The 24,143-nt window shown below is 40.0% G+C and overlaps 1 protein-coding gene across 3 annotated transcripts in view; it reads left to right on the top strand.

The window, feature by feature from the left end:
• The window catches only part of LOC133506643 (tumor suppressor candidate 3), a 142,379-nt gene extending 119,133 nt beyond the window's left edge, over positions 1–23,246 (top strand). For all 3 annotated transcript variants that reach the window (XM_061830982.1, XM_061830980.1, XM_061830983.1), the window contains exons 7-10: positions 9,241–9,304; positions 17,237–17,311; positions 20,819–20,909; positions 22,969–23,246. In XM_061830982.1, coding sequence (XP_061686966.1) covers positions 9,241–9,304; positions 17,237–17,311; positions 20,819–20,909; positions 22,969–22,984 — 246 coding nt within the window. In that variant the 3' untranslated portion in view covers positions 22,985–23,246. The remainder of the gene's footprint in view (positions 1–9,240; positions 9,305–17,236; positions 17,312–20,818; positions 20,910–22,968) is intronic.
• Positions 23,247–24,143: the final 897 nt, after the last annotated feature.

Here is a 24,143-nt window from a genome sequence, read left to right as displayed (position 1 = left end):
TAATCCCTCTCGACTTTGCAGATCACTTATTGCGGATTCTGTGCATCGCATTTTTTTTCAACCCCCCCCCCCAAAAAAAAGACAGGTCGTCTCACAGTACGTACTATATCACTTTAAGAAGCATGAAGCACAGTGCGTTCATAATTTGTCAAAGAATTTGCTAAGTAAATGTGAAGTTATTATGAAGAAATTCTTACATTGTAACAACACATAGAATTCGGTGGGTGTCTCCACTGGTGGTAAAATCTTGAACGTACTATTAAATTAATGTCTTTCAGCAGGTGTACATTGAACTCTGCCTACTCAGAGAAATGTTGTGACCCTTTTACACCTATGTACTACAGAGAGGAATTTATGACTCACAAGCACAGAGGCCCACTTGGTTTCTGTGCTTACATTTCTGAATGCCAGAGCATATACAGTTTTCACATTTCTTGGATTATTGTGATAATACTTGTATGATGTCGCAAAACTAAAATGTTTCATCTATAATTTATTTACTTTAGTGTATTTCTAGTGTCTTATTCCTACTTTGAATAAGGAATAATGTCCCAAAGTTGGATATATGGTAGCCTAAATATAAGATGGGGTTTGCTGCCTTGGTGTTCTCAGGCCACATCTCTTTAGTACTTACATCTGCAAGTGTTTGGTCAGTATCCATGCATTAATTTTCTTGGGCTTATCCTATGCAGTAGCTTTAGGCGGGCAACCCATACTTACCTCTCCCCAGCCTCTTTGTCTAACTCCTCTTGGGTGATACAGAAGAGACATAGTGTCCAGCATGGACTGATTGTCCTTGGGGCCTACTCCTTGGGTATTTTGTTGGATGCCTTCTGTTCAGCCTGTACAGGACATTCTACCCTTGGGTCAAACTCTTCAGAACTTTAATTTTGCCTTTTAGAGTTACAGTAAAGAAAATAGGTATATTAACACCCTCCTATATTGCAAGTTATTCCACTTGGGAGGTAGCTGAAACTCTTGTGTCTCAGCGACAGCCCAGAAACCTCTCTGATCTAGAGAAGATCTGTGTGGAGGAGTGGGCCAAAATCCCTCCTGTAGTGTGTGCAAAGTTGGTGAACAACTACAGGAAATGTTTGATTCGGAGCTGGATAATTTTGGCGCGAGTTTCGTAAATCTGAAAAAAATGCCTATGTCTCGTTTGGAAAACAAACTCTTCATATATATATATATATATATATATATATATATATATATATATATATATATAAACAGTAATATTAAGCATTGTCTTCTCATGAGTATACATTAATTGAGGAGTCATGTCACTGTCTAAAGCAGAGGTGGGCAAAGTACGGCCCGCGGGCCAAATCTGCCTCGTTTTTGTTTTTAATCCGGCCCGCCGAATATTGATAGAGAACGTCTAAATACTTTTTTCCTGAAGTCCGGCCCAAGGGTGTATGTCTTATTTGTCAAGACCCATTGCGGTTTTAAAAGAATACAACATGAGCTGTCATTTTTCTACTAAGCATGCAAATTACGCCTGCAACCTCAGCAAAACACCTTTATTCAAGTATCTTCCATCCAAGAAGCAAGCACAAAGACAAGTTATTTACTTGCATTCAAACTTGCAAAACCCAGCAAGCTTTTCTCCGAAGGGGAGTTTCTTAAAGAATGCATGATAGAGACAGCAAGCATTTTATGTCCTGAGAGCAAGAACAAATTTGAAAAACTTAGCTTATCACGAAGGTCAGTGACTCGCCATGTTGAAGTAATTGACGAACACTTAATTGCCAAGTTAAACAAAAAAGCAGAGTCATTCACATTGTATTCTTTGGCACTGGACGAAAGCAATGATATCAAGGACACCGCTCAGCTTTTATCAGAGGGATTAATGAGTATTTCGACACAACGGAGGAGTTTTTGGATATGGAATCCCTCAAAGGAAAACTACGTGGAGAGGATTCATTTAACAGCATGTCAGCGGTCATACAGAAGCACAAGTTACCTTGGAATACACTCGCTAACATTACCACTGATGGATCACCAAATCCAACAGGAAAATACGTTGGGATGCTCAAGAGAATTCAGGACAAGGTGAAAGAAGACAACCCTGAGCAGGAGGTGATTTTTCTACATAATCCACCAAGAAGCATTGTGGAAATCCGTGTTGCAGTTTGACCCGGTAGTTAAGTCAGTTGTGAAACTTAACTTCATTCGAGCGAGGGGATTTCACTATAGTCAGTTTATTCATTTTCTTGAAAAAACTAATGCTGACCACACAGACTTACTTTTACGATTCTAATGTCCACTGGTTAAGTTTAGGAAAAGTATGTCAACGTGTGTGGGAGCTCAAACAGGAGATTATTTCATTTTTCGAGCTACTTGAGAATACTGTCAATTTTGTGTGTTTGTGAACAGAGTTTTAGTGTGATGAACACCAACAAAGCACCCCATAGGAAAATAGGAAAAGTTCCCTATCAGTAGTAGGTTTAAATTGCACCTTGACAAGTCCACTAATACTAGAGGACATGCCCAACTCTTGGCCAATCTGCAGTTTGTGGACAGAGATCCAATAAGAGAAAACATTTTTGCAAGCCATTGCAGCAGAAAACAACAGGAGAGGAAATTTTTCAGGTCCCATCTGAATATCTTGAACAAAGTGCACTTAAATGGGAAAACTGCATGGGTGTCTGGACTGATGGAGCGGCAGCCATTGTCGGACGCACCAAAGAATTTGTAAGCAGACTGAAAGAAAGAGACCGCAATGTGATTGTTATGCACTGCTTTTTACACGGTGAGGTCCTCGGAGCTAAGACCTTGGTGAACTTTGTCAAGTCACGACCCATGAAAAGTCGAATATTTGCATTTTTATGTTGGGAAATGGGCTTGGAACATAAAGCCTTATTATTTTATATGGAGTACAGCGGTCTGGTGCTTGACCCGTGGCAAGGTACTGGCCCGTGTTTGTGAACTGCAGTAGGAAATAAGTGTTTCTGACAAATGAGATGTCCAATTACACAAAACTGCTTTCAACTGATGAGTGATGTGCAAAACCTGCCATACCTGGCTGACGTTTTTTCATTGTCTGAATTAACTCAATTATACAAGGCTGAAAAGAAAACCTGCTTACAAGCACGGATAAAATGAAGTGACTCCGCTCAAGCTCTTGAAATGTTCATACCAAGCAATGGCAAAATGTCAACACAGCACCATTATATGAGATAAAAGTGAAACATGTAAAAACCACTTGAGGAGAAGATGTCATTTTATTTTTATTCTGTCTCCAATCTGTTGACTGTGTGAGGGACCTATCGGTTGGTGGAAATGACTTGACAGGAACAGGAAGAACTTATTTGATATGAGATTTGCTGATATGCCTTTGGGCATTCTTTGGTTACCTACTGCTAAGGAGTACACCGTTCTCTGAAACAAAGCTTTTCTGACATTACTCCTATTTTCTACAAATATCTCTGTGAGGTGAGCTTTTCAAGCCTGACTATTATAAAAAGTCAAACCAGAGAGAGACTGAGAGATGTTGAGGAAGAGCTTTGTGTATGTCGATTCCTGACAGCTCAGCTCTAAATTGATCTAAACAGGCCTAGGTGTTACATTGAGTGAGTAAAATATGATTATTAAATGCATATTGTTTGTGTTTGTTTGATTTTTATTCACAATGCTTCGGTAAGAACGGCTGTATATTTTTCATAAAGCAACTAAGATTCATTTTTACATTTTCTGCTGGTTGTGTGCCATGTCTCACAAAAGGTTGAAAAACACTGGTTTATGTCATAAATACATGAAAGAAATGCGAATGGCATATAAACCCAGATTGACAGACTCAGGTCAAATAGTGGAGTCCAAAGCAAACATTCTCAGCCAGTATTTAACTATTCTGCTGGGCACAAATGGAATAAGAGGCCAACAGAAGTGATGTCAACCCCCAGTGTAAATGTTTTTAAGTCCAGGTTAACAACTCTTCATTTTTTCATCATGCTTTGAGAGCATTCTCACTTTTAAATATATTTCTTGCTCTATTTGCTGTTTCAGCTTGTACTTTTATTTTATTTTTTTTCTCAGTTTTAAATGTTTATTTGTTTTTAATTGCTTTTAATCATGTAAGGTACATCATGTTACTTTGTGCATGAAATGAGCTACATATATATATTTGCTTTGCTTCTACTGATTTGGGACACTGCTAGATGTTCCCAGCAGACTCTTGCAATAGTTTTGGGTCTGCCGGGTTGTACTGGCATCTTCCCTCACTATCGGAGCCAACACACCACCAGGTGGTAATAATTTGACAATTCTCTTTACCTGAGTATCGAAGACATGGTTACATAAACCATAGACCATAAAATCGCTCACCAAATTGCCACCGCGGGACACCCTTATTTTTGAACATGGTGTTTGGTATGGACAGTCTTTGTCCAGTAATAAAGCACCACTCAATTTCAGATCATGAGGGAAGTGGGGAGGGGGAGGCTGTTCCTCCCAATCACGCCCTTCCAGCTTTCATTGTCACAGCACGTGACCATTGAAGTGCACCAGCAGAATGATGGAGTCCCCAACAGGGGGGGCTCTCCAGAATTCCCAGGTGAAGGGAGGCGACACTCTCACGGGATAAAAACTCCAACATACAGGCACCACGCTGTGGGAAAATAACTTTCCCCATACCTGATCAGTGCCTCTCACTATGGGCAACTCCACAGTAAAAAAGAGGACAATACCTTTCAAGGTGTCTGGTACCAGAGTTCATGCTGTGTGTTGGGGTAAGCTTGACTATGTCTTGTCATATTTTTTTTCAACCTCACACCACAGCTCAGGCACTTTCACTCCCAGAGAGATGATGTTCTATATACAGTACGTAGAACCAGCTTCTGTAGTCAAGCAGCAGAGCGCTAAGGTCCCTGCCTTCTGCTGTCGTCCAGCTCACATGGGGTGAACCTATGGAAAAGAGGATCCGTGTTGCCTTGTCTAGCTGTGGCTGCCCTGGATCCAGCCCCTAGGCCCTCACCATCGAGCTCCACTTCAAGAAACTGCTCCAGATGCAGCTCTGGTGACCTGCGTCCGGGCATGGGAAAACGTTATCCAAATATTTTTGGTACCGTAAAAAGTCTTTGAGCTGTGCTTTGTTTGATCACCTAGGATCTGTTTCTGGGCGCATCAGGTCTCAACATTAACTTTTGCAGCTATTTGCCCTATCGGACAGGTGAATCAAAATCTTACTTGCCCCATCCAAAAGCCCAACTCAATGGGAACTATGAATTTCCAATCACTGTGTTATTTCAAACACATAGATTTGTTTACAACACTGCCAGGATGTAGCCTAATATGTCGGCCGGTTTTCCCTTTTGTGTATCTCCATTTCATCACAATATATACTAATGACTAATTCTGTCATGTCAAAATATTGTCATCGATGACAGCACTTATCATTTGTATAAAAAAATATAACTACGTTGGACTTTCTTACCTCAGATTTTCTTTGATTGTATTTCGATGTTCAACTATTACTATTCTATACTACTATCTATCTAGTCCAGGGGTGCCCAGACTTTTCGCAACTGACGGGGGGTGCTGAGGTTTATTTATTTATTTTGTTTTTTTAAAGAATGACCAATGATGAAATAGAATGACCAAATGACCAAGTCACAAAGATCTATCCACTACAAAAATGCAAAACATATTCATTTAAAAGTATTTTGAAGATTCTTAAAGTGTAAATGTGTGTTTCTGTGCATAACCGCACAAGCCAATATTACACAACATATTTAACTATGAACATTTTTTTGTTTTCTGAATTCACGTTGATGATCACTAAACACCATATGAATGAAAATGCACATCTGGGCTGTGTCACTCACGTCAGTAGATTCGTCCAACTGCAGTGAGACACACTCACAATCTGCGATGTCCTGCCACATAAATTCTCAGCCATGGCTTCACAGCGCTGTGTAATTGTACTCCTTGACAGCTGTAGTGCTTTTGTTGAAGATAATATTTCTGCCTTATATTTAAAATATCGGAACAATGAGTCAGCTATGCTTCTTTTACCATCTTTCCATCTTGGAAGGAGTTCTTATTAACGGTCATGTGACGAACCCGGAACGATGCTTCTTTGACAGCTGTGCGACCAGTTGAGATTTTACTTCGTTCACTTTTCTCATTCTCAGCTTGCCTTTCAGCGGAATGTCTGTGTCGTATTTTCCATAAACAGTTCGAAAATGACGCTACAGTTTTCACTTCACTGGCAGGTGAGGCAAACACACTTTGAAAATGACATAGTGAAAAAAAAAGTCCGCCTCCCTCTCTGAGTGTAAGTGATACGTTTTTTGTCGTCTTTACTCCGGCATCCATACTCATGTCTGATCTGTTTTCTTTACTTTAAGAAAAAAGCGAGGGCTTACAATAGGGGGAACTCACTGACTAGCGTAAATACGGCTGACGTCTTTTTTTTTCAGCACACTGTCGCGATTGACCATAATTCCCCAGTTGATTGACGCATTGAGTACCCCTGATCTCATCTAAGGATTGTTTTCACTGACGTCACATTTTTTGCTGAACCTCTACGCGCCGCCATTTAACCTCTCTATGGAATCGTCTCGGTTACTGTTTGTGTTTTTGTGTTTCACGGGTGTCTCAGGACTCGAGTACACAAGATAGGACTTGCTAACCATCAGAAACCCTTCTTCTGACTTTTTTTCAACAATTGTCAAAGCTTTTTCCAGAGTTACTAGTCCACACGCTTTTCAAAGCCTCGCGATTCGGTACAAAAGTCCGGCTGCGTAAGCGGGGACATCGTCTCACGCTTCCAACGAAAGACTTTGGACGTTCTGCGGCTCTGTGCTTCATGGAGACTTGGCTTTGTGGGCGATTGCCTGACGCTGCTATCCCTCCGCCCGGTCTCAACCTCCATACTGTTGATGTGTTGCCGAACAAGCTAACAAGCTCAATCAGTACTCTTTTGAGAAGGCCAACATTACATTTAAGATCGTTTTTTGTTAGTGACTCGAAGAATTCGATAATTTTGTGAAATACTGGATTTGTTTATTCTTTTGTCTTACTGCCATTGTCATCAAATTTTAAACAAATAAACATTTCGCTTTGCTTGTGGTGAACTCATATACAGGTTTTACTTTTTGAAAAAAATTGAAGAAATGGAGTTTGCCTCAATATTAAAAAAATAATATTCCACCGCCTTTCATTTTCCGTGTTAGCATACAGCTAAGTGCTCTTCCTTCATGATTTCTGGCACATAGCGCAAAAGATCAAGGGCACAATACTGCGTCTTTGTTACGCAGTCCTGAGTCCCATGTTGTGTGTATGCAGGTAGCCTCATAGTTAGTCTGGGCTTGATGGGCTCTTGGTCACATCTACAATAAATGCAGTTAGAAACATAATGTTGTCCACCTTGCCTATGCATGAGTAACAGGAGTTTAGGCGTCAAAAATGTTTTTTTTTTTTTTCGAGGTTGCCCAATGGGTGACATCACGTGAAAACAACCCATATTCTACTATAACTAATAATAAACCATTGTTGACCAAAGCACGAGGCGCCCATTACGCCGTTGAAGAAGGCAGCTCATTGGCTTGTTCAGTCGAGCTCCAGTATGTTAAGTTGTTGTTGTCAAGTTGTTTTACGCGATGTCGGCCGTGAATTATTAAATCTATCGACTCGGACACAATTTTTTAATAAATGTGAAATTATGATATTTCTGTGAAAATTTCCACTTGCCCAGTCAGGCATTCATACTGTACATTTACTTGCCCGAAGATGCTTTTCAGGCAAGTCGGGCAATCGTTAATGTTGAGCCCTGCGCATAACGTCCCAGAGATCTACAGTACCATATAAAGGTATTTGCCTCCTTCCTGATTTATTTTTTTTAGCCATTCAGAGGTGGGCCTTTAGTGTGTTTCAGATCGTTGTTCTGCTGCATGATCCAAGAGCTCTTGAGTTTGAGGGCAAGAACGGATGACCAGACATTCTCTTTCAGGATTTTCTAGTGTAGTTTGTTTTTTGCCAACTGTGAGATGAGCCTTTGTATTCTTTCCTTTATTCCTTTATTCTTCTATCATTTATTCTTTTTGCCTGATAACTTTCCAATCGATGCCTTTTTGGCCAGTGTCTTTCTTATGGTAGTCATAAATACTGACCTTAACTGAGGGAAATCAGGCCTACAGGTCTTTAGATGTTGTCCGAGGTTATTTTGTGACCACCTTGGATGAGTTGTCGTCGCACTCTTGGAGTAATCTTAGTTGGGTGTCCACCCCTGGGAAGGTTTGCCACTTTTCCCAGTTTTCTCCATTTGTGGATAATGACTCTAGCAGTAGTTTGCTGGAGCCCCAAAGCCTTGGAAATGGCTTTGTAACTTTTTTCAAGCTGATGAATTTCAATCACTTTATTTCTCATTTCTTCTTGAATTTCTTTGGATCGTGGCATGATGCATTGGTTCTTGAGATCTTTTAGCCTAATTTACTTTCTTGTACATATTCTATTTAAGTGATTTCATGATTCAACAAGTATGGTGGTTATCAGGTTGGATGTGGCTTATGAAATTGAAGTTATCGTTCCCAAATGAAACAAAACAAAACAGTGACTTTGTGATCTACCAAGGGGGGTTACAATTACTTTTTTTTTCTTACAGAGGGTCAGAAAAGTCTAGATTTTTTTGTCCCTTAACAAATTGAAATGTCATTTGAAAACTGTATTTTGTATTTCCTTGGGTTGTCGAGTGACATTAAATTTGTTTTGATGATTTGAAACCTTTGTGTGTGATAGATATGGAGGGGGCACATACTTTTTCACGGCACTGTATGATAGATTAATTAAGACACAAATTCCTCCACCATGTAAAGGTGACAGCTCAAGGAGGTTTTGTCAGTAGTAGAATGTTAAACCTTGTGTGGTTGTTAAAAAGTGGAGAAAACAGTGTTATCTTCCACACCCACAAACCTCTTTTGGCACATTCGAAAAGTAAGTCATCTTGTGATTGTTTTGTTTTTAAACACTACCACAATGGATTTGAAACGTAACAGTCAAGATGTGACATTTTGACTTTTGTATTTACTATTTAGGAATGTCAGACATTTTATGGCGAATCCTTTTTCTACATTTTTCAGTGAGGAAGTCACCCAACTGACCTCCACTCAATCGAGCATGTTTTTTATTAAATTGACAAAACGAAAAGAATCACCAACCACAGTGAAGCACCAAATTAAGGTGACAACGGTTCTTTGGTAATTTTACTTTACCATCTCTCTCCCTGTGTTTTTCTTGCAGAGTTACATTCATGGCAGCAGTCAGGCTCAGTTTGTGGCAGAGTCTCACATCATCCTTCTCCTGAGTATCCTTCAACCAAGATGTTAGTCTTTATACTTCTAGTATGCTGCAAATCAATTAAACACCCTGTGCATTGTACAACCGCTCATTTGGCCCGCAAACGTATTCATTTCACCATGCTGCATTGTTTCTATTTATTTCTGAAACATCTACTGTCTGCTATATTTGGACTCAAATTGCTCTCTGCGTTAAAAGGGTACCTATTTGGCTACATTGTACAAAGACAGGAGATGGTCCTCTTCTCACCTCCATGTTTCATTTGTTCTAAATTCAACTCTCAATTACAGGTTTTGACCGTTTATATGTTTGAAGTAGAAGTTGTGTTGATGTTTGACTACTTTTGTCTGGCTGTGCACCGCTGTGTACTTGCACATTGGACTTATGCATGTCTGTGGCTAATGATCCCATTCACTCCGATCCATTGTGGTTGTCACCACGGGAAATCACAGGTCCAAGGTCGCACCTGCTCCAGAGCTACATTTTCTTGTCCATGCTCACTTGTTTTATTTTGTCTCTGGTTAACACCTTACAACTCAATGGAAATGATCACGCAAGTAAAACACAGAGTATTCTTCCCACTAGAAGAATGTGATCTCAACTTCATTTTTTTAAATATATTTTTTTGTTTCTTTGTTTTTGTACATGCTCTGAATTGCGCTGATGCTTGGGTTGCTGCTAAGTCTAATGTAATATATTTTCTCTACTCAATTATCGAGTGAACATGTTGCATGGGTGAAGAATTTCTTTTTGAAGAAAAAAAGATAGACAGGGTCAGTGGAAATGAATTGTGCCTTAAAAGTACTAACCCTTATCCCTTGAAAGTTTTCACATTTTGCCACCTTACTCCCACAAACTTAAAGAATTTGTTTGGTAACACATAATTGTAAAATTGGATGGCAAATATATAGATAGCTTTCAAAAAAATAAAAAATCTAAAAATCTGTATTTGTAGTCAGCAACCCTTTGTCAAAAGTTTGGATATCAACCTCTTGCTGTCTTTTGGGGTATGTCTGTGCAATTTTTGCACATCGAGACACTGAATTTTTTGCTTTGCAAAATATCTCGAGCTTTGCCAAATTGGATGGAGAGCATCTCTGAACATCAATTTTCTAATCTTACCAAAAGTACTCAGAAAGAGTTAGCTCTTTAACTTGAATGTTTTTTTTTTTTTATTTTATTTTTCAAAACAATCACTAACCACTAAATACACGGATGCCTGCTGCCTTTCGTTTTTGGACCGGCTGGAACTTTTGCTTCTTTGGAATACCCGCTGGGACGGACATTTGCCTTTTTGGGAACACTCGTTCAACATTGGTGACTATTCACCGTGGCTCAACTACTCTGTTCTTGAACGCCTATTTTGTGTTAGCTATTTTATCGTGTTTGTGTTGTATTGATGTGTGTGAGATTAAATACAACTGCCTTGTCGCATTTTGCTGGTTTGAACAAAGGGGACGTTCGTCTAAATTCACACGTAACAAAATTGGGGGCTCTTCCAGGATAGAATTCATTTGACATTCGAGACATCTGTTTAAAAATGTTTGTTAATTTTTTGGCACATATGCAACTTAAAATGTGAAGCCAGCAAAATTGAGTGTAATGTTGAACTCTTTATTAGGTCTCCTACCCCCGAATCAGTCTGTGAAATGTCCAAGTCCGATCTCTTACAACTTGCTAGTTATTTCTGACTTGATGCCAAACCTGCTATAAGAAAATTCCAAATTTTGAAAATAGTTCTGAATCATTACATTGATGAGGACATTTTTGTTCGTGATATTTTGGCGTTGGAAAAAGAAGAAACTTCAGATGTTTTTGAATTAAAAAAACTGGAATTACAACTTCAGATTGAAAGAGAGAGGTGAAGGACAGACAGAGAACTTAGAAAATTAGAATTTGACAGAAATTTAACTTAAGAAACTTGAATGGTCCTTTGATTCAGTTAGTTCATCCTCTTTTGATATTACACGGTATGCCAAAATGGTCCCTACTTTCAATGAAAAAGAAGTTGATATATACTTCCTCTACTTTGAGAAAGTTGCTTAAAACCTCAAGTGGCCTAAAGAGTCATGGACTATGCTAATACAAATTGTCTTAAAGGGAAAAAGCTCAGGTTGTATATTCGGCCCTTTCTGTCGAGCAAAGTTCTGTGTATGATTTTGTCAAAAAGATCCTACTGGAAGCTTATGAGTTAGTATCCGAAGCATACAGCGAGAAATTTAGAAGTACTCAAAAAAGAGGCAATGAAAGCTTTGTAGAGTTTGCCCGGGAAAAGGAAACTTTGTTTGATAGGTGGTGTAGTTCAAAGAGGGTTTCAGATTGGCAGCGTTTGAGCTAGTTGGTTTTGATGGAGGAATTTAAGGACTGTGTTCATTCCAATCTGAGGACTTATTTGGATGAACAGAATGTTAAAACCTTACATAATGCAGCGGTGGTAGTAGATAATTATTTTTTGACTCACAACAGTTCTTTTCAGTCTCCTGGCATTTCCAAGTTTTTCCGCCAAACAACTGTTTCTCATACAGAGTCAAATGATGATAAGTCCGGTTCAAATTCAAATTCTCAGATTCAAGGACTTGTTTGTTGTTGGAGGACGCTTTTTTCTTCTGGGTATTTAATTAATTTTGGGTAGTGAGATTGTTGGTTATCCAAATAAAGGCTGGAGATGATGAACAGTTTTGTCGAAGAATTTACTTACAGAATATTCTGGGCACTTATGAGTTACAAACAATGGCTGTAGAGGGCAGATCACAAGTGCTAAGGTACAGAGAAAGCACACATCCTTTAGCTTGTCAGAAGGGCGGACCATTGGTATTATCAAACCTGTGGCATGTGGGTGTTCTCTTGCTCCTATGCATATTGTGAATCTGACTTCAGATTTGGTTTCTGGCATCATCGAGGTTGGTGTTCTGGACTCTCTTCCAGTTCCGGGTGTTGATTTGTTGATCGGCAACGATCTTGTGGGGGCACAAGTTGGCACTGATCTTATTGTCACCGTTTCTCCGGAGTGTTCACCCAATACGGAGAAGTTAGTGTGACTTTCCGGATATTTTTCCGTCTTGCGCAGTGAGTCATTCAATGTTAAAAGACATTTTTTCCAAGACTTCTTTGCCAAAAGATTCCATTTGTGATTTATCAGATACATTCATGGTTCATTCTGTGGCCTCAGAGACTGATGACTTATCCATGAACTCTTCCGGTCCTCCCAATCAGTCTGAAGCTTTGTCGAGTAGTGATTTTGTCCAGAAAGCAACTTATGAGCGCACAGAGTGATGATGTTGAGCTGCAGAAGCTAGCAACTAATGCTGTTTCTTTTGAAGAGCCTTGTAAGGTTCCAGTTTTTTATTATTTACAGGATGGTGTTTTGATGAGGAAGTATAGGTCGTCGTAAATTCTTGCGTGGAGATGAATGGAAATTACATCATCAAATTGTGGTTCCAAACGTTTTTCGGGAGCGTGTACTTTCATCGGCACATGAAAGTCCCTTGGCAGGTCATTTGGGGGTAAAAAAAAAACTTGTGAGAAAATTTTAGCACATTTCTTTGGCCCAGCGTCAGGAAAGATGTTGCTGAATTTTGTAAGACCTGTCATGGATGCCAAGCTGTCAGCAAACCAAATCAGAAAATTCCTCCTGCTCCCCTAAAACCTATACCGGCATTCGAAGTACCTTTCAGTCACGTTATCATAGATTGTGTTGGTCCACTGCCAAAAACCCGATCTGGTAATCAGTATCTTTTCACTATATGTGCTTCTACCAGATTTCTTAAAGCTTTTCCTATCCTTGTTGCTCTCGTGATCATCAAGGCTTTGATCAAATTTGTCACCCTAGTGGGGTTACCAAAAGTTGTCCAGTCTGATCAGGGCTCAATTTTTATGTCCAAAGTGTTTCAACAAGCAATGTATCACTTGGGCGTAGAACAGATTAGGTCTCGAGCTTATCACCCAGAGTCACAGGGAGCATAAGAGAGGTTTCATCAAACTTTGAAGAATATGATCAAGACTTATTGTTTTGAGACAGAGAAGGATCTGGATGAGGGGGTGCGTTTGTTGTTTTTTGCTGTCAGGGAATCCGTTCAGGAAAGTTTAGGGTTCAGTCCCTTTCAGCTTGTTTTTGGTCACAATGTACATGGGCCATTAAAGCATCTGAACGAGCAGTGGCTCTGTCGCGATCCCGAGATAAAGATTTTGGACCATGTTTCTACCTTTCTGAAAAGGCTTTCAAAAGCTTATGAGTTGGCCCGACAAAACCTAAAAACCTTGCAAGCCAAAATGAAACAAAATTATGACAAAAAGTCAAAAGCAAGAAGTTTCATTCCTGGTGAAAAAGTTTTAGTCTTACTTCCCATTCCTGGCCAACCACTCAGAGCTAGATATCAGGGTCCATACCTAGTACACAAAAAGGTTAGCAAGACGGACTACATTGTCCTGACTCCTGGCTATCGTAAGCACAAAAGGTTATGTCATGTGAACGTGATTAAGAAACATCACAACAGGGTTGAAAGTAAACAAGTCAGTTGTATTTGCTATGACACTCTCCTCCCCAGTTACTGATTGTACATTTGATGGTGAGATACAAGCGTCAAACACAATGTTGATGATGATGTTTGCAATGTCAAGTTTGATGATTTGAGTGATAATGCTTCACCAAAGTAATGCAATTCTGATGTGTTAGCTCACCTTGATGAAAAATGTGACACATTTGTCAGCTGACCAGAAAGCTGAAATGTCACAAATGATTTTTGAGTTTTCTCACCTATTTCCAGATGTACCTGGTCGCACAAGCCTAGTTAGTCATGATATAGATGTGGGTGATCGTGTGCCTGTGAAACAACACCCATATTGATTGAGTCCAGTGAAGAGTGAGATTCTGCGGAAGGAAGTGCAGTACATGCTAGACATTGACATAGCTGAACCCAGTGACAGTCCGTGGAGTTCATCTAGTGTAGTTTGTGCCTAAGAGTGGTGGTGGTGGTTGACACTGCTGCGCTAACATGAAAACTGTCAATGAAGTGTCACGAACTGATTCCTACCCTCAGCCAAGCTACGTACGTGAGCAAGTTTGACCTTCTGAAGGGCTTCTGGCAGGTGCCGCTCAGGGACCGTACTAAGAAGATTGCGGCATTCGCTACACCTGATGGACTGTATCAACACAACGTGATGCCGTTCGGTTTAAAGAATCCCCCAGCAACGTTCCAACGGCTCGTCAACATCGTGACATCGGGTCTGGAAGGTGTCAAAGCCTACATAGATGATGTCATCGTCTACGCCATGGAATGGGACATTCACCTGAAGAGGATTCGGGAGTTCTTCGAGAGATTGTCGGCAGGGTAACTGACTGTCAACCTTGCAAAGTACGAGTTTGGAAAGGCCCAAGCTGAATTCTGCATGTTGTAGGGCATGGCCTGGTAAAACCAGTTGGTGCTATGGTGGAAGCTATTGCGCACTTCCCCGTTCCACAATTTCAGAGAGAGCTCTTGAGATTCCTGGGCATGGCCGGCTACTACAGGAAGTTTTGCCGAAATTTCTCTGACCTTGTGTTTCCACTTACTAACCTTTTGGGGGAAAGGGTTAGATTTCGGTGGGATGGCAATTGTTAAACTGCATTTGAAAGGGTCAAAGCCATACTCATGAATTCTCCAATGCTACAGGAACCAAACTTTGAGAAAGCATTTAAATTGCAAATTGATGCAAGTGATGTTGGTGGAGGTGGTGTCCTGATGCAGGAGGATAACTCAGGTCTGGATCATCCGTGTGCTACTTTTCCAAAATGTTTGATAAACACCAAAGAAATTAATTGACCATTGAAAAGGAGACTCTGAGTCTTTATTGGCTTTGCAGCATTTTGAAGTGTACTTAGGTACAACACCATTTCTGATTGAAGTCTTTACTGACCACAATCCCTTAACTTTTCTTCACAAAATGACGGACAAAAATGATGATGTGACGCGGTTTCCTCTAATGCTCTTGGGTCCGTGTGACGGGAACTATTTGTGTTCTCTGTGACGCGGAAGTCTAAAATGTTTCAGTGATTACCTATATATGGACAAATGTTCAAAGTTTGGGAAATTTGATTTTTTTTTTTGGGTAACCTAATCCTGCTATAATATCCTGAATGGGGCTAGGCTTGATGCTTTCTTCCTTTTCTACCTCACAAAAAGTAATCCACTGATGCAGGTGTTTTATTTAAAGAAAAACAGTTTACTTGAATTAAAAAAAAACATTCCATATCAAATGGGCTTTCCACTATAAATTTTGAAATTAAAGCACAGTGAATCCAGATAAATGAACAAAGAAAGAAAGAATAAATGAATGAAAGAACAGTAGAACGTAAGAATGAAAGACTTTTCCACTTGACTGCATGTCTGACCCTCCTTTTTATTCCAGTTCACTATGTCACCACAACACATCAACTCTGTAGCAAACACGTGCATTTTGACAACCTCACAAAACAATATACTGAAATATTTAACAGTAAGTAGCCACTAATTATTTTAACTAAAAATATTTGAACAAACAAATTATATTTAGGCTCTTACACCTACTAAAACTTCTCCACAACTTTACCACAACCTGACCTGTCTTGTGCGTTTGTTGGTCTTCATGATGCCGTTGTTCACATGTGTTCTCTAACAAACTAGTGAGGCCTTCACAGAACAGGTACATAACAAGTTTAGATTAAACACAGGTCGACTCTTGTTTCTAATTAGATGACTTCCAATGGCAATTAATTATATTGGATTGTATTTAGTTGTACGGTGCTACCTCTACTTACGAACGTCTCGTCACGAAAAATTCAGGTTACGAAACGCCTCCTCGGAAATATGTTGTCTCTAGTTACGAAGGAAATTCAGGATACAAAAGAAAAAAATGAGCGCTGGATTCCCCAAATTCCACCAAACGTAAACATCATGTATCTTTGTTTGTGTGGCGCCGCAGCATTTTCCTGGCATCCAATTGGCCAGTGGAACGTCAATCTTTACCCATGATGTGCTTCCTGTATCGTGGTTAGTGTGGGACAATAGAGCTACTCTCTTCGACACTCAACTGTACACATTGGATCAGTACAACTTTTAAAAGTTTATTCATCTTTCTTCACCATGGGCCTCAAGAAACTTGAGTGGAACTAAGTTTTGGTTGTGCATGTGTTTATATGCATGTTTTCTCACGGCTGTCAAATCTTTCCTTGTCACTCACCCTTCTCTTCACATAGTCACCCAACGCCAAAGATAAATTAACATATAGATTTTTTTTAATTATTGTTTACAGCATGTACTTTGAATGTTTATTTTTGGTGGGGGAGCTTAAAACGGATTACGCTATTTACATGTAAAATGTGCTTCTACTTACAAAAAAATTAGGTTCCAAAACGACTTCCAAAACGAAATCATTTCGTAAGTAGAAGTACTACTGTATCAGAGTACAGGGAGATGATTTCTGCAGTCCTATAGGGGCCACATGTCAGAGCAAAACAATAGGCCGGGCTCAATCCCGGATAAATGCAGGAGGTTGCGTCGTAAGGGCATCGGGATTCGAACTTTGCCAAACAAATACAGTGGTACCTCTACTTACAAAATGTTTTTTTTTTTTGTAAGTAGAAACGCATTTTACATGTAAATAGCCTAATCTCTTCCAAGCCTCCCGACCCCTGCCGTCCTTTGCGGCCAAAAATAAGAATTCAAAGTACCTAATGTAAAGAATAATAAAAAAATGTTTATTTAACTTCAACAACGAAAGGAAGAGAAGGGCACGTGACGAGGCATTATGGGGGTGAGTTGTCAATGTTACTGTTCCCGTCATGTGCATTGAGTTCATTTGAGCAGTCTGCGACCAATGGTCTTGGAAATCTTGTGTTAAGCGAGAATCTTAGTGTGTTTCCACCAGTTTTTCCTTAGGCAAAACAAAAAATGAGAGTATGGTTTCCTTGATAAGCATTCCTCAGATGCTGCTATCACCATGGGTATGGTGCTGCTAAATGAAGCTGCTACCTCCAAGGGAGATGTCGGAAAGAGGAGAAGTAAGTAAACTAAAAATAATCATCCATGCATAAACTACCCAATTCAATCAATGTTCTTTGCAAAATAGAGTGATGACTTTTGACTTTTGAGATCTGATTGTCAATAGACGTTTATTGGATGGTAGAATTATTACCAGAGTTGAAAAGTGAAATGATAGACGTATAAATCCATAAACAGATATTTTTGAGGATGGCACATCAAAACCTTATAAACTTTCATTCAGGCTGTAACTGCATCCACCATTACAAGTTTGTTGCAATAAAAAGCAAAATAACAAACATTGAAGCCATAATTTAACAATGTAAATTGTAATGATTACAATGTGCATTTGAACATTATGCAGAATTATTTTTATACTATTACATAATATTCTTTAATAAGTGTCCCCCATCAGAAGTTACTTATTCTTTCATCTGTCATGACTCATAAAGCTACGGCAGAGATGAATACAAACACTATATTGTTGTACAGTAGGTAAGGTTCACTATATTTTAGTCAAGATTTACAACAGGTAGTCTAATTGTATTTAGATTTGAGTTAAATATTCAAGTTGCCTGCTCATCACTGTCAATGGCATAGTTTTCCCAGCAGTCTGACGCATGGAGCCCCAAATATTCCTTTGAAAACAGGCACTACAAACACAAGCGTTGGGGGATAAAGAACAGTAATCCCATGTTTTTCGCCGTTAATGCAGACTAGAATCCCCCGTGAAGTAGGACCACGCCCCCTCCACCTCTAACCACCGCCCAACCCCCCACACATAACCCAGGATTTTTCATAGATCTGTATCTGGGTACCAGAAGTATTAAAATATGTAAACAGTATTTATACTTTACATATTCGAGACTAAAATTAGAACAGTACACATATGTACTTAAATCTTTAATTATAAAACCTTTGTTAATCTTTCCTACAACAGTCGGAAACACTGGGGAGACATACGCACGCAATCACACACACAGACACACAGCGAAGGAGAGGCTCTTCAGAGGCTTTTTTGTTCACTCACCTGCAGCATTGCAACATGATGATCGTAAACACGGTTCTTGAAGAAGCATGCGTAGCTGTCCTCTTCCAAAAAAATACCTTTTTCATCCATGTTAAAGGGGAAAGCCAATGCTTTGCATGAACAGTGTATCCAATAGGTCATGTAATATGTACCCTATTTTGACAATGTGATGTTAAATCCTCTATCATTTAATTCTGATTTGAGAAGATTTTTATCGACAATTACGAATTTTCAGGGGTGGTGCTATTTTCGGGAGTCAAATGACCTACGTGCTCGGATGTGACGTCTACCATGCCGCAACAAAGGCTCGATTACATGGGACACCATTATGCCCATTTCTCGGATTTATCCTGATCTGATGAAGAAGTAGCAGTGTGGGTTGATCGGGAAGACTGAGGAATGCTTCCTTACAGATTTGAACCTGTGGCTGTAATTAATGTTGAGTATTCGGATGGTTCTTTGGGCAAAATGACACGGAGTCTGACTACTCAGAGGCCTACGCGCGGGACATTAGTCCGTAAACAAAGGCTCCCGGAGCTCCAGGTCGGCAGCTGCGGCTGGTTCTCCGGACAGGAATGACGGCGAGTCTGACGAGCTAGCTCCGGCGTCAGCCTGCAAGCCGAGCTTCCAGGCGGCGGGCCGCAAGCCGAGCTTCCAGGCAGCGGGCCGCAAGCCGAGCTTCCAGGCAGCGGAGGCCGTTAGCCTAGCTTTGGCGTCTGGGACTAACGGCCTTCGCCACCTGGAAGCTCGGCTCGCGGCGCGCCGTCAGGAGAGGCAGACGCCTTTAGCCTAGCTTCGGCGTCCGGGGCTAACAGCCTCCGCTGCCTGGAAGCTCGGCTCGCGGCCCGCTGGCGGAGGTCACTCGTCAGACTCTGTGTCATTCCAGTCTGAAGAACTATCCTTGGCTGCCGGCCCGGATAAACTCTTTCTCCATCTACTGATGAGCAGCACCAGACAGGCACGTTTCTGAGGCTCCATATTTTTTTAAATGATTCGAACCAGTATTTTCTGGTCAAAAAGCCTCGTCCTCGAGTGTGAGAAAGCCAATACAGGGTCCAACAAGGTGAAAAGTACCCTGTCCGGAGCCCTGCAGGGCATCCCAGTCTGTCCCCGTGGTGCCCGTGTCATTTGCTGCACAAAGTAGTTGATTCCTCCCGGTGTTTACCAAAAAGGAGTGCCCGGGGCATTACCACCTCTCTGGCACCGCGGAGGAAGCTTTCACTGGGGTAAAACGCTGAGGCGGTACAGTAATGCAACTACTGAATCAAAAACTGCAATCGGTTAAAAAAAACAAGTCCCCACAAACACAAGACTAGATACAGTACATATGCAGCCGGTCAACAGCATGGACGAGACGACGACAACAAGGAAATGGGTTGGATAAGGGAAGTTGCCACTTGTGCTCTCATTGGTCATTATTGCACCAGCAACCAATCAATTTTTTATTTTTTATTTTTTGCTTTATTTTTCCACATGTTGCACTGGCGAGCCTTGTATCAATCCGCCTCGCGTAAATATGGTACGTCATGTAAGACGATCTAGCTTTTTTTTTTTGGGGGGGGGGTTGAAAAAAATATGCGATGGACTGAATCCGCGATAGGTGATCCGTAAAGTAGAGAGGGATTGGTCACTATGAACGACATGCCAATCTACCAGATTTTAAACTTGACACAACCACCAATGTAGCATTTAACTAATCAGTTCTTCATTAAAGGACACATGATTGATTTTTGCCCAAAGATACCCGAGTGATTCTCCGACATACAGGAAGAAAATGAAAGAAAACACTACATTATTTGGCTCCAATTTTGTTGCCTTTTGTTGAGAGGGGCTCCGCGTAATCTCCTTAGTACCATTATTTATGAATGTTGCAGCATACAACTTGGAAACTTTATCAAGATTGAAGGGAAACATTAAGTCTGGAGGTAAAACCTTTACTGTCATACCATTAGGATAAGACCAAGATTTACACAAGTGTAGAAGAAAACTCTGAAGGCATCTGAAATAGTTATAACTGATCTCCTCCATTCAACATTACACAGCATTTTGATTTTTCTTGTCTACAAAAATTTCTAGTGAAGATTTCAAACACAAGATAACAACAAACAGAATTAGGTTTCAATTTAAACTTAGCATCTATTTTATCAAAAACAAGGCATTATTTGATAAAAAAGAGGAGAAAACTTTATCTTGTTATCAAGGTACAATTTGATCCAACTGTGGTATCATAGTCATGACACTAGGGGGCATTACATAAAACTTTTGCATTGGCAAAGAAGAAGAAAAGGAAAAAAGAAGAATGTTATTTGATGTCGAATAGATCCTAGTTGTGTGCTGAGCAGTAAATAAAGTGAATTGAAATAGAATAGTTGAGCTTTAGGGGAGATGTAGAATACAGTTGTGGAGGTATGAAACTCGGATTTTTTCTTCAATATTCTGCTATCTATTTCAGCTCTTTTTGTCTGAAACTCTTCTAATAGTTGTTTTTCCTTTGCAGTTATCTGCTTGGTTGGCCTTGGACTGGTCGTGTTTTTCTTCAGCTTCCTACTTTCTATTTTCAGGTCAAAGTATCATGGATACCCTTATAGGTAACTATAGTAACCAACCATCTATTTAATGGATAAGTTATTTTATCTAACTTTGTGGCATGCCAGTATTGAAAATTGTAATGGCACACATAAATATTTTCATTTTCATTAAAACCCCACCAGAGCACTGCTCGACCACACCACATTTTATGAGCAAGGCCTTGCTTCTTGAGTTCAGTTTTGGCTCTGTTGACAAAGTTTGGAAAATTTTGCTGGTCTCATACTGTGCATAAGCTATATAACCCTGAACGTAAGTGAATGTGTTGAAACTGAAACCCTTTGGTTTAATAAGACTTTGCTGTAGGGGTTTGCACTAGAGGTCAACCCTATATGACAAAACAGTACAGGATGCTGAAGACATATAGGTCCGAACAAGAAATAACTCTAGGACTGGAAAAATTACACTCAAGTGTCCTTGAATACTCTTGATACAGTTAGCTTTAAAGCCTATCACAGCTCTTTGTACCAGCTTGCTTTAAGGACGTCTAGTCTGTTACCAAGGGAAATAAATGCACTGATGGAAGCTCAGCTGTCGCTTAAAAAGGGATGTTTTGAGCCAACAACTATGGCGCTGTGAGAATTGCTACCAGTGGGATTGCATGTATCATTATAGCATATTTTATCAGAGCTGCATTCAGTAGTCTTTTCTTTTATACTGTATGTTGTGACATAATCAACCATTTTACATTGTACCTGGTTGAATATGTTAACGTAACAAATAATAAGCATTGTAATTACAGGTTAAATACAGTGGAACCTCTGAGGTCAACACGTTAAGCGCATTTTACTAAAGGTGTGCACATGGAAAAAAGGGCACATACTTGATTCCGCATGCAAACTGATGTGTTAGCTAATCTATAAACTGGATCCACCCAGAATTGAGTCCAAAATTTCCGCAAAATTCAAATGCCACATTCATTTTCAAAGAGTATTGAATGATATCAGCCAAATTGCTGTTCCTTGTCAGGAGAATGGTGCCACCTGCCAGCATACAGTACTCATTTGTAGAAGGGGAAATCCACTGGTTTACATTAACAATGTATCCAATAGGTCATGTAATATGTACTCTATTTTGACAATGTGATGTTAAATCCTCTTTCATTTAATAGTGTTTTGAGAAGATTTTTATCGACAATTACGAATTTTCAGGGGCGCTGCCATTTTCACGACTCACATGACCTACGTGCGCGGATATGACATATACCGTGCCGCAACAAAAGCTCGTTTACATGGGACACCATTTATGCCCAGCGCAGATTTCTCCTATTTATCCTCATCTGATGAAGAAATAGCAGTATCGGTTGATCGGGAAGACGGCGGAATACTTCCATATTGAGCTGACTCACGCGGCTCGGGGAACAAACCCACGGCTCCCCCGAGCCCCAGACATCGCTCACACAGCTCCCCCGACCCCGAGAGCTGTGCCGCTCACAGCTGTGTATGGAAATATTCCTCAGTCTTCCCAACCAACCGATACTGCTATTTGTTCACCAGATGAGGATAAATCTGAGAAATCAGCGCTGGTCATAAATGGTGTCCCATGTAATCGAGCCTTTGTTGCGGCACGTGACACAACACATCTGCGCACGTAGGTCATGTGACTCGCGAAAATGGCAGCCTCCCTGAAAATTCATAATTGTCGATAAAAATCTTCTCAAAACACTGTTAAATGAGAGGAGATTTTGCATCACATTGTCAAAATAGAGTACATATTACATGACCTATTGGATACATTGTTAATGCAAACCAGTGGATTTCCCCTTTAAGTTCTGGCTCAGAAGTCATGGAAAAACTCGGTCAATTGACAGTTCATACTGTCATCCAAAAAATGCTTAGTGGTCACACTCATATGTTGAGGCACCACTGTAGCGTGAGAGAGAGAGAGACTTTTGATTTAAAAGTTTCCTCGACTGCATATCATATAAATGTTATAAATAAATATATAAATGTTTCCACTATATTCAGTATCCAGTTTTTTGGTTCTTGTTGGTAATGTCTCATGTAGTAAGTTGCTGTTCTTCTGTCTGTCTTATATAATCAACCTTTCTCTGTCTTTCAGTTTTCTTATTAAGTGAAACAATGAACAGGAGGTCAGATAATGGTGTCGGTGGTAGATGAGAGAAGTCAACAACATACTTGAAGAGCCAGGAGCAGCCTTACTGTTGAATCTCCAGTTCATAATATGGTTTTATGTTTTTTGAAATAATTATTATAATAATCATATTAATAAGAAGAATAACCTTCATCCAATGAATATTGGTAGTTATGTTGTTGTTGTTGGTCTTGTAATCATCTCGGCTAGCTGAATAAAGAAAGCCCTTACAATGGAAAATAAAAGTGTTCGTCACATCTCTATTTCTTTGTGATTTATTTCTATATGATTACAATGAAGTTGTCATGTTAAAGCAGGGGTTGGCAACCCGCGGCTCTGGAGCCACATGCGGCTCTTTAGCGCACTTCAGTGGCTCCCAGGAGCTTTTTCAAAAATGTTAGAAAATGGAAAAAGTTGGCGCAGAAAAATATATTTTTTTTGTTCTAATATGGTTTCTGTGTGAGGACAAACATGACACAAACATTCTTAACGTTTTCCAATGCTGTAAGAATTTGTAGAATAAATATGTCAACAAAGATTTGGGTCATACCCTGCGACACGTTTCTATCAGCAGATGCACGGCAGGTGATTGTTGGAAACAAACCGGCGGCTGTGGGATGGGCCAATGGATCCCAAAGGGAAAAAGAGAAAAATAAATGCGAAGAACAGAGGATTCAATGTTTCTTGGACCGAATCATTTGCATTCATTGCCAATGCGGAAGGATTCTCTGAGTGTTTGCTTTGTATCGAGAAGTTGTCAAGCCATCGTCAGTTACTTGCATTGCTTGATGAAGTTGAAAGCAAATATTCCAATCTCCTGCTACACAATAAAGTCTAATGGCTGTCCAGGGGTGAGGTTTTGCGTTGCTTTGTCGCTTGTTAAAGCACCAGAAAAAGCAAAAACCTAAACTACCCGGAACTGGAAAATACCGAATGACTCGAAAAATTGTACTTTTTGGTGGATATGACAAGCCATCCAAACAAGCTGAATGAAAGGCTGCTGTTTTATTTTTATAAACGCAGGCTGCGTTTTATTGCACTCTGTTTGGTGCCCAGATAAAGGGGCATGCGTTATGCACATTCCAGTTTGTTGTTTTTTCAAATCCGCAAAATAAAAAAATCGGATTTCTTTCTTGCATTTC

The sequence above is a fragment of the Syngnathoides biaculeatus genome, chromosome 9 (genome assembly GCF_019802595.1).
Source record: "Syngnathoides biaculeatus isolate LvHL_M chromosome 9, ASM1980259v1, whole genome shotgun sequence".
Lineage (NCBI taxonomy): Eukaryota > Metazoa > Chordata > Actinopteri > Syngnathiformes > Syngnathidae > Syngnathoides > Syngnathoides biaculeatus.
Note: the sequence above shows the minus strand (reverse complement) of the source record. Positions and strands in the feature narration are given on the sequence as shown.